This window comes from Triturus cristatus, chromosome 12 (genome assembly GCF_964204655.1).
Source record: "Triturus cristatus chromosome 12, aTriCri1.1, whole genome shotgun sequence".
Taxonomy (NCBI): Eukaryota; Metazoa; Chordata; class Amphibia; order Caudata; family Salamandridae; genus Triturus; species Triturus cristatus.
This window is the reverse complement of record NC_140595.1, coordinates 862,961,868-862,976,121: the sequence shown is the minus strand read 5'-3', so window position 1 is coordinate 862,976,121 and position 14,254 is coordinate 862,961,868. Positions and strand designations below refer to the sequence as shown.

General features: G+C 45.8%; 1 protein-coding gene across 5 annotated transcripts in view; it reads left to right on the top strand.

Annotated features, from left to right (window-relative positions):
- Positions 1 to 14,217, top strand: part of LOC146783134 (uncharacterized) — an 85,682-nt gene extending 71,465 nt beyond the window's left edge. For all 5 annotated transcript variants that reach the window (XM_085640065.1, XM_085640061.1, XM_085640063.1 and 2 more), the window contains one exon: positions 9,698 to 14,217. In XM_085640065.1, coding sequence (XP_085496191.1) covers positions 10,356 to 11,219 — 864 coding nt within the window. In that variant the 5' untranslated portion in view covers positions 9,698 to 10,355 and the 3' untranslated portion in view covers positions 11,220 to 14,217. The remainder of the gene's footprint in view (positions 1 to 9,697) is intronic.
- Positions 14,218 to 14,254: the final 37 nt, after the last annotated feature.

Below are 14,254 nucleotides of genomic sequence, written 5' to 3'. Positions count from 1 at the left end.
CAAACCTATAATCTCCATGCCACTGCAAATATCTAACCCAATGAACCAGCCAAAAACCTTAACCCCCCCCCCCCTTCCCATCCACCCCCTACCTTATGGCAAGAAAGGTCCGAGGACCCATGAGATGCCCCCTGAATGATACTGCTTCCCACCACCACCCATCTAACTCCCTTGTGCAAACACCAGAAAAAAACAGAAATCCAATACAACAATAAGTCCAATACATCAGACAGCCAGATATGCCTCTTTAAGAGTCCTTGTGGGCCGGGGCTCTTGATAGCTCTCGTAGAAAATCCTGCGCTTGTATCTCCGAAGAGAAGACCCTGGTATTTCCCCGATGGATAACCTTGAGACGGGCAGGACTCCATAAATACACTTCACAGCGTGCGTTTTGGAAGGGAGAGATAAGCTGGTGAAGCCTCCTCCTCCTTTTGACCGTTGCATGACAAAAGTCTGGCAGACGAAAATGGAGTTGCCCTCCGCTGAGCACTTTGCTTCCGGACGTGCTTTGTCGAAAACTGCTTGTCGTAACAGAAAATTGCCCAAAAAAACAATATTGCTCTAGGTTTAATAACCCCTTCCATTTGGCCTTTTCTTTTCTTTAGCATAAGTGGGAAGCGATGCACCCGTTGCACTTCAGAGTCCTAGTCCCAATGTGAAAGTTCGGGAAGACCTCCCTTCAACAAACGGAGCACAAACCCACGAATATCCTCCCCCTCTGCGTTTTCCGGAATGCTCAGTAGCCTTAGATTATTATGCCTTTGGCGGTTCTGAAACTCTTCTAGCTTCCACATGGCATCCGTCATCCTAGATTTGTTGGATGCTGTTTGTTGACTAGTGCTCTCTACTCCTGTCTCCAATGCCAGCACTCGTTCTTCCTGCACCGTTGTTCTTTCTGTTATTTCTGAACGGGTTTTATTGATTTTCCTGATGGCCCCTTGTAAAAACTTGGTAACATGGTGAGCCCTCTTATGCTCCTGTCGAGCCTCCGTTTGGCTCTATTTAAGAGTTGAGTAAATAAGATCCATTGAGGGAGAGGCCGCGGAGGTGAATTAAGTTAAGGTAGACGCACTGCTCGCTCCACGCGTAGTAACATCAGGAGTAGGTCCATCATCAATAACAAACGGCGTCGTGGTGTAGTCCCATTTTAATTGTCCTGAGAGGCTCTGATCAGAATCAGAATGTATAGTATCCCGGTTTTTCTTTTTCCCCCCTTTCTTGTTCCAACTCCGCTTTTGAGTGCTAGGGTTAGAGAGGGAGCTGCCTGAATCTGACTCCTCCACCAGAGATAACCTCGTCGCACCTAACACAACCACTAACATTAGAGGTCTCAGAGTCCTCATTAGGGGAATACAATTTATCACCACCATCAGGGGTTCCTGCTGGTAACTAGTGACACAGGCAGTTTAGAATTATCAGACATTCCCTCCTTAGAAATCTGCTTCAGTTTCAGCCCCCTTATCCTCCCATTAGACCATGTGCCTCCGTGTGTTGACCTTCCCCCTGTGTAGTTGCCTGTATAATCGCTCCAAAGTCTACATTCATGAGCAGAGAGGGTATTGATTCAGTGCTTACAGCTCCTGAGACTGTAGAATCCTCGCTGCTTACCACCAAAGTTTGTAGAGCCTCTGTAGTAATGCTGATGCTACCCTCAGTGGAATTATCCACAGCGCTTCCACCAGCTCCAACGCGCTGTTCACCCCTCTACTGGGTCTTTCCGCGTCCCGCAAACATTCCCGGAATCACCTGGGGTTTGTTCGTTCCAGCGCCCTCCTCCACGCTTGGATGCTGATCCCCTACTTTCCCTTTCGAGGGCGGCACCTCCGCGCTCCCTGACGCAGCTAAACATATTCGACTGGTAGTTCCATTGCATTAAATTGAATTTCAGCTTCATTCTGGTCAAGGCTACCAGTATGCCTGGGAAAAAAAGAACAGAGTTCCATTCTGCTTTGGGAATTACAATATTTTCAGCAAGAAATCTCCAAAAATTCAGTCATTATGACCAGTATTTGACCTTTGGTTCCATGGGAGCCTGCTCATGCAGGATTTTTCTTGTATAAAAGTGACAGTCACTTTCTGAGTTAGGACATAGAAATTTTTTTGAACTTACTGACTTTGTGACTTTTCACTATGAACAATCCACTTGTGTCCGACTAAGGATCCATCACAGTGGGCCTCCAAGTCATGCTTTGTGCATACTCATCCACTTCTGCATTCTATGACTTCTCAGCCTCTTTGGTCTCCCACCAGGCTTTTGAGGCCCTCTGTAGATCATCCTTCTTAGACCTACTCCACATGGGACATCCCAAATCCTTGCAAAATTGCTTGAGTTGATCTACTTTGTAGGAATACAAATCCTCAATGTGAAACTCCAATTCTGCCTTCTCACTTGCTGCTTTACCATTTTGAGACATGATGCGTGGATGACTCCGGAATCAGATCAAAAATAGAACCAAAAAATAAAACCCGGTATGTGGTTGCTTAGTGGTCTGCACCACGAAAGTGATGTACACCAATCACCGTGGGTCAAGTACAACTGCACAAGTTCAAATCCCACCACTGCCACCAATGTTAGAAATGGGGATCTCTAGTTGGCAGAGGTAGGTACCTTTGTCCAAATAGGGAGCCTTGCTTCTAGTCAGGGTAAGGGGGATACACACTTTAGATAACCCCTGCTCACCACCTTGGTAGCCTGGCACGAGCAGACAAGCTTATCCCAAAGGCAATGTGTAAAGTATTTGTACCAACACTCACAGGAACACAGTGAAAACACCACAAATGAACACAACACCAGTTTAGAAAAATAAATATCTTTATCTAAATTAAACCAGACCAAAACGACAAAAATCCAACATCCAGATACTCAGCAGAATGTCTTTAAAAAGGGTTGTTGCAAAAATAAACTTGTAGATGGTAAATGAGGCACTTTTCTCTCAAAGTACCTTAGATGCATAACGCAAAACAAACAAAAGGGTCGCAGGGAAGGCGATGTGTCGATTCTTCCTGCGCTCCGGTTACAATGCGACAAGATGGCGCCTTGAAGCGTTGCGACGATCCGGTGCGACGATCCGGTGCGACAAAATGGCGTCTTTGATGCGATGCGTCAACGTGGAGGCAATGCGTGCACGCCAGACGGCCGTGCTGCAAAATCCGTGGTTTCCTGAGCCGTGACAGGCCCTGCAACACGCTTCTCCGGTGATGCGATGGCGATCAGCGGCGGCACGCTTCCTTACCGATGCGACGGCCATGTGACCCGCTTCTCCGGGGATGCGGCGGCGAACAGTGGCAGCAGTGGCAAGCTTCCTCGACGATGCGACGGCAGCTGCTGCGGCGGCTGCCCGCTTCTCCCTTGGTGCGTTGCGCTTCCAGCTTCCAACAGCAAGGGCCTCACACACAGTTACAGGCACCTCTGGGCAGGTCAGAACTCCCACAAAGGAAGTCAGGTACGCCTGGGGGGAGGGGGGGGCTGGGGGGAGTCCTTTTGTGCCTGGGACATCAGAAACAGGAAGCCAGCTCTCCTCAGGCCCTTGGAGACTTTTCTTCAGATGGACACAGCAAAGTCCTTCAAGCAGGGGACACAGCACACAACAAAGTCCTTTTGTCCTCTCCTCAGTAGAAACCGCAAACTGCAGGCTAGCCCCAGGCACACAGCAAGGGCACTACTTCTCCTCAATCTCTTCACTGTCCTCTTGGGCAACAGGTTCCTCTTGATCACGAAGTAGTCTGACTTACAGGGCTCTCAGCTCTCATATTTATTTATTATTTATTTATTTTTTAAATTTGTAAAGCGCAACGTTTACCCGTGGGCGTCTTGGCGCTATAACTCGGCTTAAGTCTCTTTAGGAAGCAAGTAAAACATGCAACAGATGAGGCACAAAATAGGGAACTATTGGTTTAAAAGCCAGGTCTTCAGCAGTTTCCTAAATTGGACAAGTGTGGGTGTGGATCTAATAACCAGTGGGAGAGTATTCCACAGTCTTGCTGCGGTGGTAATGAAACGTCTGTCTCCCCAAGAAACGGTCTTAGTCCGTGGCACCACTAGTTGGTAGGAATGTTTGGATCTTAGCTGACGGGTAGGGTGGTAGAAAGAGAGATTCTGTTTAAGGAACTCTGGCCCTAGCTGATGGAGGGCTTTAAACGTGAGACCTAGTGTCTTAAATTTAATCCGGTTTTTGATCGTCAGCCAATGATAATTCTTTATTACTTGCGTGATCGGTTTGAATTTGGGGGTCCCAGATAGCAGTCTTGCAGCCGCATTCTGGACCAGTTGCAGCTTGGCTAGTACCCGACATTGGGCATTTGCAAATAGACCGTTGCAATAGTCGAGCGATGATAGTATCAGTGAAGTCACTACAGTTTTCCTAGCACTTTCTGGAAGAAAAGGAATTATTTTTTTTAAAAGTTTAAGTTTATGAAATGCTGAGGAAGCTGTTTGGTTGGCATGGTTAACAAAATTTAGTTTCTCATCGAAGATGATACCTAAATTCCTAACCTTCTGGACTGGGGTTGGAATGGCTCCGAGTAATGGAGGCCACCAGATAGATGACCACATGGGCGATAGATTACCAAAAATGATCACCTCAGTCTTCTCGGAGTTCAGCCTTAGACAGTTACAGGCCATCCACTCCTTTATTGCCAACATGCCTTCCTGAAACTGGGCCGCCACTCTTTCTCCATCATTATTGATGGATAGCACCAACTGGGTATCGTCGGCATATGTTGTTAGGCTCATCCGATAGGTCTTAATGACCCTGGCTAAGTCTGACACATAGATGTTGAAAAGTGTCGGACTTAGGGATGAGCCCTGAGGAACCCCACAAGGTAGAACGAAATCGGCCGATTTGAAAGGGCCTAATGTTACGGCCTGAGTTCTACCGGCCAAAAAAGAGGCAAGCAATGCTCCTGCCTTTGTGTGAATGCCCAACTTTCTGACACGGTCATTCAAAATGGAGTGGTTGACCGTGTCGAAAGCCGCAGACAGATCAAGCAAGACCAATACCGCCGTGCCCCCCTGGTCTCTAATAGTTCTAATGTCATCTGCAGCTTTGATTAAGGCGGTCTCAGTGCTATGCAATTTCCGGAATCCGAACTGAGAATCATCCAGCAATGCGTTGTGTTCAATGTATTCTGAAAGTTGCTTGTTCATTACTTTCTCAGCTACCTTAGCCAGAAACGGCAGGCTAGCAATAGGCCTATAGTTTTTCAACAGATCTTTATCTAGACCGGGTTTCTTGAGAAGTGGTTTTAATAACGTGTTCTTGAGACTATCTGGAAAAATCCCGGAATTGAACATTGCGTTGCATATTTGCATGATGGTTTCACTGATCAGATCAACTACTGGATGAAGAAACATTGGGGGACAGGGATCAATGGCCGAGCCTGTTTTGACGGATTTGATAATGTCGGCTATTTGGTCTTCTTTTATGTCTTTAAATTGGTTTAATGAGCATTCAAGGTGTTTACTTTGAGAGCTGGGAACCGGAGTCATAAGTGAGTCATCCGTTGCGAACTCAGAGTAAATATCGTTTACTTTGGAGAAAAAGAAATTTGCCAATGCGTCACAAAGCTCTTGAGAAGGGAGGGGAGCCAGGTCGGGTAATTTCCCAGCCAAAGATTTTACCACCTCATACAGTTGTCTGCTTGAGTTTTTGGCTTTTTCTATTTGATCCCCATAAAAGTTTTTTTTGGCTTCATTGATCATTGTTTTATAGGTAAGCAATGTGTTTTTGTATAGAATTTTACTTTCGCTATCGTAATACCTTCGCCAAATTCTTTCATGGCTCCTACAAATTTGTTTTTGTTTTCTTAACGATTCCGAAAACCAGGGTGCAGACGGCGTTTTCCTGTTTCTAGAAATCGATTTGAGAGGAACTAATGTCTCCACAGCGTTACTTAGCCAATCTGAGTATTGTTGCACAGCTATATTGGCATCTGTGGAAATGGTTGGACGGGAATTGTTTAAGGATGCCCTTAGGGTCACATCATCGACATCCTTCCAAACTCTAAAATATTCTTGGGTTTGAGGAAGCTGATTAGGTGTATGAGTCGGGATGATGGAGATGTTACTCAGAATGGCGAAATGATCGGACCATGTAAGAGGCAGTATATCACTTACTATTATATCTTTAGTATTGGAGAAGATACCGTCTAATGTATGACCCGCCTCGTGTGTGGGTACAGTTATTAGCTGAGATAATCCTAAAGTACTGAGATCAGCCGTAAGGGACTGGGTCTCCGTATCTTCCGTTTTTTCCAAATGGAAGTTAAGGTCTCCAAGTACCACAAAGGTATCGTCAATGGCAAGGGGTTCCATAAGTGACATAAATGTGGCCAAAAATTCGGAGCGAGGACCTGGTGGTCTGTAGATAAGCGCTCCTTTAAGGTTATATAAGGGGATAAATTTAATATTAAAGTGTAGAGCTTCGCAAGTGTTGGAGAGAATGGGGGAGATTCTGACCTGGAAGTTGCTGCGGATAATAATTGCCAGACCCCCACCTTTCTTCCCCTGTCTATCGTGACGATATACAGTGAAGCCCTGAGGCACTGCTACCACTAAATCCGGATCGGATGCCTCATTCATCCATGTCTCCGTGACAAAGAGTAGATCAATTTTTTTGTCCTGAATTAAATCGACAATCTCCTGCCTGTGTCTGCCTAGGGATCGCACATTAATAAGTGAAAACAGGATGTTCTTAGTTTTAGACTTATGAACTTGAGATGAAACGGCTTTGGAGGTACAGAGTGGTATAAAGGACTTACATTTAAGGCAGTGAGTGATGACTGTTCTAGTGATGGTGCTCGGATCATACTGTGGGCACACAGTCTCACTAGACGGTCTCAGCTGGGATAACTGCGCCGTAGAGTATCTAATCCGTTCTTTAGTTAGTGGACAGGGGGTTATGGCGCTGGGCGCTGGTCCGGCGCGGACGGGATAACATACTCTTTTTATCCAGTGAGGAAGAGTGGAAGAGGGTGGGAATCAGCCAACTACTGGCGCGGCACCCTTTGTTCCCCCAATATGGCGGCTGGTCACACTTTCCTCCCAGCGTCAGCACGTCATCGGCTGCGCTGGAGCAGCGTGATGAATCAAGTGAGATGCAGTCCACTCGCAATTTTTTAAAAGCAGACAAAAATGTGAGTAAAACTAATACAAACTAAGCAGTACAAATGCACGCAATTTAAAAAACCTTGCTGAGCCCCCGGCTTCCGCCTCAGGGGTGAGACTAGTTTTGGAGTCGGCGCAGTCACACTACAAGTCTGTAATTTGTAACCTTAGAGGGCGGGAATCAGCCAACTACTGGCGCGGCACCCTTTGTTCCCCCAATATGGCGGCTGGTCACATTTTCCTCCCAGCGTCAGCACGTCATCGGCTGCGCTGGAGCAGCGTGATGAATCAAGTGAGATGCAGTCCACTCGCAATTTTTTAAAAGCAGACAAAAATGTGAGTAAAACTAATACAAACTAAGCAGTACAAATGCCTCAGGGGTGAGACTAGTTTTGGAGTCATACCCCAAAAGTTCTTTGTTCTCAATGTGTGAGGGGTCCTGGACCCAGTCCAAACCAGTTCTGGGTGCACTCTGCCAGGGCACAACTTCTTCGTTTGTGAATGTGGGCCAAGGTCTTCGGACGCACCTCAGAAGGTGGAGCCAGCATTGTGGAAGGCAGGCACAGCCCTATTCAGGCCCAGGTGCTACTCCTCCCACCACTCCAAATGCAGATCGGTCCATTCAGCCTAGTGGTGACTCACCCAGACTCCTGGAGCCACCCCAGCCCCTTTCACTCTCAAACCAGACAGTCAATCCACAAACAGGCAGAGGCACACAAAGGTTGAACAAGAAAACAGCCACTTTCTAAAAGTGCTATTTTCAAACACAGAATTAAAAAAACATCTTTACTAAAAGATGTGTTATTAAAGTCTGAGTTCAGGGATACCAAACTCCAATTTTCTATCTCCCTCCTATGGGAAGATATGCAGATAAACATGTTACACAGCATTCCCCATTCTGGCCTATGGGCAAGATAGCCTTTCAATAGTGAAAAACTAAATTGCCAGTATTTCACTATCAGGACATGTTACCCACACTAGTACAAGTCCTACCTTTCACATACACAGCACCCTGCCCAGGGTGGTACCTTGGGCCTACCATAGGGGTGTCCTATGTGTAAGAAAAGGGAAGGGTCACGCCTGGCAAGTGGGTACACTGGCCAGGTCAACATGGCAGTTAGCAAACTGTGCACAGGCACTGTAATGGCAGGCCTGAGACATCTCTTTGGGGCTACTCATGTGGGTGGCAAAATCAGTGCTGCAAGCCCACTAGTAGCATCTGAATTACCAGCCGTGGCACACTCGGTGCACTTTACTAGGGACCTACTGGCAATACAAATATACCAATCATGGATAACCAATCACCATAACAATTTACCCAGAGAGCATATGCACTTTAGCACTGATCAGCAGTGGTAAAGTGCCCAGAGTCCTATAGCCAACAACCACAGGTCAGGAAAAACAAAGGCGGAAGAAGCAAAAAGTTTGGGGATTACCCTGCAAAAAGGGCCATTTCCAACACCGCGCAAATGTGATCCCATGACTGCGTAAATATTGATCTACTTTGTCCAGGCCGGCGCACTTGGGGGTGCAGAGGCTGGAGGGCAAGGTGTCGCAGTCAGCCTGAGTGGGAGTACGCGGCAAACTGGTTGAGGGATGTGCCACGCTACAGGCCACCTTAATGTCAGTAGTAGCAAAAGTTCTTCAGGAGACCCTTTCTCCCCCCCCCCCGGTCTACGCCAACAGCAGGCCCAGACCCACGGGGGCCCGAGGTCCAGCAAGAGTACAGGCCTTTCCTTTCCGACTCCTCGCTCCTACCACTCGTAGGTCTCACGGGTGTCTCAGGGTTCTGCCGCACCGACACCCCCGCAGCCCGTGATGAGGCATGAGTGGCAAGCACTGTGGTGGGGGACGTGTAGTCCAGTCTTGTCGCCTCAGTGTCCGCTGAAGTGTGGGGACCTGGGCCCAGGCCGCCATGCCCAGCGTGAGAATGAGGAAGGGCCAAGGTCCGAGTTGCGCCCTCACCGTCTCAAGGGGGGGTCTCAGTAGCCCAGCGGGCCCGTGTCGCTGCAGAGGCTCCCCTAGCTCAGGGCAGACTGTTGTGGGCGCAGGCCACGTGGCCGAGCGTACCTGTGCCACAGACTAGTGGCTCCAGCGTCGTAGCGTGCATCAGTAGCGGAGCCTTGCGTGTCCCAGTTCGGGACCCCGGTGTAGTAGCGGCGGGATCAGGAGCCGTCGGAGACCCTGTCTGTCGATCAGGGATATGACGCTCGCGCAGGCTGAGTGGCCGATGGCCTGCGCCGAGTCGCCACGTCGCTGGTTGGGGCGGCCGGGCCCCATAGGCACCGTGCCAGAGCGCGCAGGATTCGGGGCTCACAGCGGCCCAGTAGGACGTCAGACAGCACCGGAATGGTCGGGAAACTGAGCGGGAAACCTTCCATTTTGATACTTGTGTTAATGCCAGTTTTAATGAGTTCAATGTTTTTGTAACCCCAACTTACATTCAAGTTTTATTTTATTTATCATAGTTGAAATATGTTAATTCTTGAAGTATTTTCTTTAACAAGTATTGAAATATGTTAATGTGGGGCTTTTCATTTGTATGAAACATATCTAGGTTTTAATGATGGTAAATATATTTACATTCAACAGAAATCCATGATCACGTGTAAAGAAGATGGAACATGAATTGAATTACTGCTTACTCCGATCAGATAACTGCTAGAGGCACCGGGAAGACATGGTATGCAATCAGAAACAGAAGTAACAAGATTGAAACAGAACTCTCACATGAACTGACACACTTCAAGAAACGAGCAAGACCAGTCAAGTGTATGAAAGATGCAGAGCTGAGTGCCACCCGGCAGTTGGACTCCTAAAATATCTGGATAGTATCTGAATGAGTCAACTGCACTTCTGGTCCACATATTGGGAATAAGAGAATTCTTACTGTTCTAACCTTTTAAAAACCTAAAAACATTTGTTGTTAAACCTACTAATCGATGAGGCGCTGCAAACCAAGATAGCTCAAAGGAGCAACAAACCTAAATTAATAGCGGGACAACTGAAGATTGATTAGAAAAGATGTTTTCAGTTTAGTGCAGAACATTTGGCTGTAATTCCCCAACTGAGCAATAAGGTTATTTCTTCAAATTATTTATCAAGAAAACTCTTGCCCAACTTGGAAACTGTACTTCACACATATAAGAGTTTGTTGTGCCATAACTGTGATAGTCTATTAAGTGACATTTAAACAGTGCTGTGAAATTGGCAAACGTTTATCTGTAATACCATCTACTAGTGTTTAAAAATGATGGCCCAACAGCAATTGCATGAACACGGATTCATACCCACGTTTGCCACTGTACCTGCAAGAGAAACATTATACATATGTATTGAATGTGGGAAGAGCTTTACTCGGTCATCTAGCCTAAAACGCCATCAACAAACACACACAGGAGAAAAACCATACATGTGTAGTGAATGTGGAATGGGTTTTAGCCGATCATTTGAGCTAAAAACACATCAGCGAATACACACAGGGGAAAGACCATACACGTGTAGTGAATGTGGAAAGAGTTTTAATGACTCCTCAATCCTGAGAAAACATGAGCGAACACATGTAGGAGAAAAATTGTACATGTGCCAAGAGTGCAAAATAAGTTTCTATGACTTACCCTCACTAAGGGTCCATCAGCAAATACACGTAGAAAGAAAAACATACATATGCAAAGAATGTGGGATGGATTGTTCTCAATTATCAAATTTAAGGGCGCACGAGCGAACACACACAGGAGAAAAGCCATACCTATGTGGAGAGTGTGGGGCAAGTTTCAGTGTCTCATCAGCCCTAAAACGCCATCAGAGAACACACACTGGAGAAAAACCACATACATGCAGTGAATGTGGGATGAATTTCAGAGCCTTATCAAACCTAACAGCCCATCGGAGAATACATTCAGGAGAAAAGCCATATGAATGCCATGACTGTGGAATGACTTTCAGAGCCATATCAAATTTAAGGACTCATATGCGAAGACACACAGGGGAAAAACCATATAGCTGCAATGAATGCCAGAGAGTTTTTGGCGTCTCATCAGCACTCAAACGACATCTGCGAACACACAGAGGGGGGAAAAACATAACGTGTGAAAGTGGAGTGAATATCAGTTGATCATCAGGTCAAAGATCCTGTCAGTGAACACACACAATAGAAGACAAACCACATGGTAGAGGTATTCATGTAGCACATACAACCCCTGAAGAGGCACTGAAATGCTTTGCAGACGTGCAGCATGTTACTCCACACCCAGTGGTAATGGTTAGTGAAGTATAGGCAGTGTAGTTAGTCATGTCTTTTCCATTAGATGCCATGTAGTGTGAAATATTCTTCTCATGGCCATTAGTGCAAGATAGTCTTGGCTCAAATGTAATGCTACTTAAACATGCTTAGATTAATAAGGATGGTTTAACGCTTGCTAACATTGTAATCGCTGTGAATAATAGATTGCCATGCTCTATGTGGACGTGTATCGGTCATGCATTGTGATCCCATTCGTAGACAGTTGTCAGAGTGATAATGTTGGGAAATTTGTAGTATAAAGTTTTAAAGCTGCCGTTTAGCCTGAGTATGAATGTTTCAAGTTGTAGTATGCAGTAGTGTTTGATAGCACAGCAGAATAGTGATTTAGGGAAAAACATTCCTGGTTATTCTTTAGTTCAAACATATGTCAGGACCACATTTAGAAATTACGTGCAAGGTCATGTTAAGTGTGAAATTACGCAATAATAATTTTCACAATTTCTGAGCTTGCTGTAAGAAATATTTTACTGGAAAAATATGTATGCTCTGAATTGTGAGGGGATTCCCTTTGTTACAGATGCACTGAACTTTACGAGTTATAACACCGAAGGACTTTTCAGGGAATGCACGCAGGTCAGGAAGCCTGCACATGCATTGAATGTCGCAAGAAGGATAATTCAATTATGACATCTAAACAAACCTCCGTGAACCTATTCACTGTGTTGTCTAGTCGATTTAGGTGTGTTTGAATTGGCTTTGTTTCCAACACGTCAGACATCTTTGCTGTGCCATCAGTCCCTCATGAACATTGGTGGTCAGTAGTTAGATAATAAATCCTAAGATGCGGAAGCCATAACACTATATAATGTGCATCGTATTGGTGCTCAAAGCTCTAGTGTTGTGCTACCTACGGCAAAGACCATTATTCTGGTGTGCCTTCACTTACGAATGAGGTTAGATCCTGTAACTGTGTGTAAGCTACATCTAACACAGCCTAGAAATTCGAGCACCGAAAAGGAGCCTGATATGGAGTTTGGCTGGCGGATTATCCTCCCTGCCATATTACTAGTGCATCATAGCCTTTGGCACTTGTAATAAGACAGACAGACAGGATTTCTGGCTCGTTTGTGACTGAGTTACCCATCTATCAAACTCTATATCGGGCCTAAATTGTGCATTAGTGGGAAATGCTTAAACTGGTTCTAATCCACGTGACCTCGCCAAAACTGACAGGAAAGTAAAAATGAAGTGAATTCTAAATGCATTTCAATGACCTGCGCTGAGTAAGAACCATTCAGAAAAAGCAGGCACCATCAGTGGATGCTGGATGATTTTCAATCCTGGTTGGTTCCAGGTATTCGCACTTCATTCAGTAGTCAGTAACATGCCTTATTGTGGTCTTAATTCACTGCAAAGCTTGTTGATGGTCACACAGTTGCAGTCTGACCAAAAAGATTGGAAATCACAAAATCATGAGAAATGAGAACTATTTGGGATACCAAAACAAACCATATTTGGAGATAGAATCCATTGGGGTAAAAACGTGCTCTGGTTTACACATCAGTGACTGAGAGATTCACAAGTTGTTCTTGATGAAATCAGGCTGTTCATCTCCTGATGCAACGTTCTGGAGAAAGGTTCAGCAGTTTATAATCCCTCCTAGACTTGTGTACATATTTACCTCCTTTACTGCTGAGGTTGTCCCAAGTCTGCATGCTATTTTGATGTGCCTGCTTTCATCTTCTCCTGCTCAGTGGTTCCCCGCTACCTTGGCTACCAAAGATTGCCGACTGCCCAGAGGGCTTGGATACATTTGCTCTTGCACATACCGCAGCATGTTCATGCTGGCTGTAGTTCACAAACTGCTTGACCAAAGGAGAAGATGCAGCATCTGGAGACACCAGACCATGGCGGTGTGCTGACACTGACTGGAATAATGCTGTAAAAGAGTAGGGTGGCGGAGACGGCAGAGCCAAGTGCTGTCCACGGCAGAGCCAAGTGCTGTCCACGGCAGAGCCAAGTGCCGTCCACGGCAGAGCCAAGTGCCATCCATGTCCTGTGTATCGGGGCAGACTGAGCTAAGTGAAGCCATCCCTCCACAGCAGACAAAATGCTGTGGTGAAACTATCCAGGCTGTGAGAGGAGCCTACACTTGTGAGCAGTAATGCCTTAAGTATTTAGGGAGTGAGAAATGTCACGTCCTCGGATGATCTCTCATAGTAGTTGCCACTCTTATAGGTGCTACAGGCAAACGTGATGTCTGTGCGTACAGGAAGTGAATGCTTAAAACTGTATCAATAAAGAGAGGTATTCCTGAACTCTAAGCAGACTACAGTCCAGGATCTTAAGCTGGTTTGAGTTTTGTTTTTGAAGTGCCTACTTTGGAACGGGAAGAAAGACTGGCTGGTAGGGTTTTACATTTTATTCTATTTCCTTTCGTTTGGTGTGAAGTTGCTGTTTTTAATTTGTGTTTTTTTAATATTAGTTTTATTTGTTCTGTTAGTTTATTTTCCTTTGTTCATTGCTTCATGGCACAACCCCCTATGTTTCCGAATGAGGGTGGGAGCCTTTTGTTCATGGAAGATTTTTCGATAATAGCAAAGATTGGAGGTTAAAGCTTTCCAATATTCATCGTTGAATTTTGTTCTACTGTTTCCTAGTAGCTCCGACCCTGATTTGGGCCTTGTCATTCGGTAAGACTCTGTATGTTGTTGTAAACCACTTAGCACCTGGTGCGAAGGCCAGCACACCATGTACTTTGGCCTCAGTCAGCTCTTCTATTGAGGAGCTCCATGGGTCCTTGTCTGTTTGAGTAATGCTTGTTCCTTGAAACTTTGGCAGGTCTTAATATTAAATATCTTCCTGACTTCAGCAAATATCAGATTCCTTGTCACCAATGGGTCGTG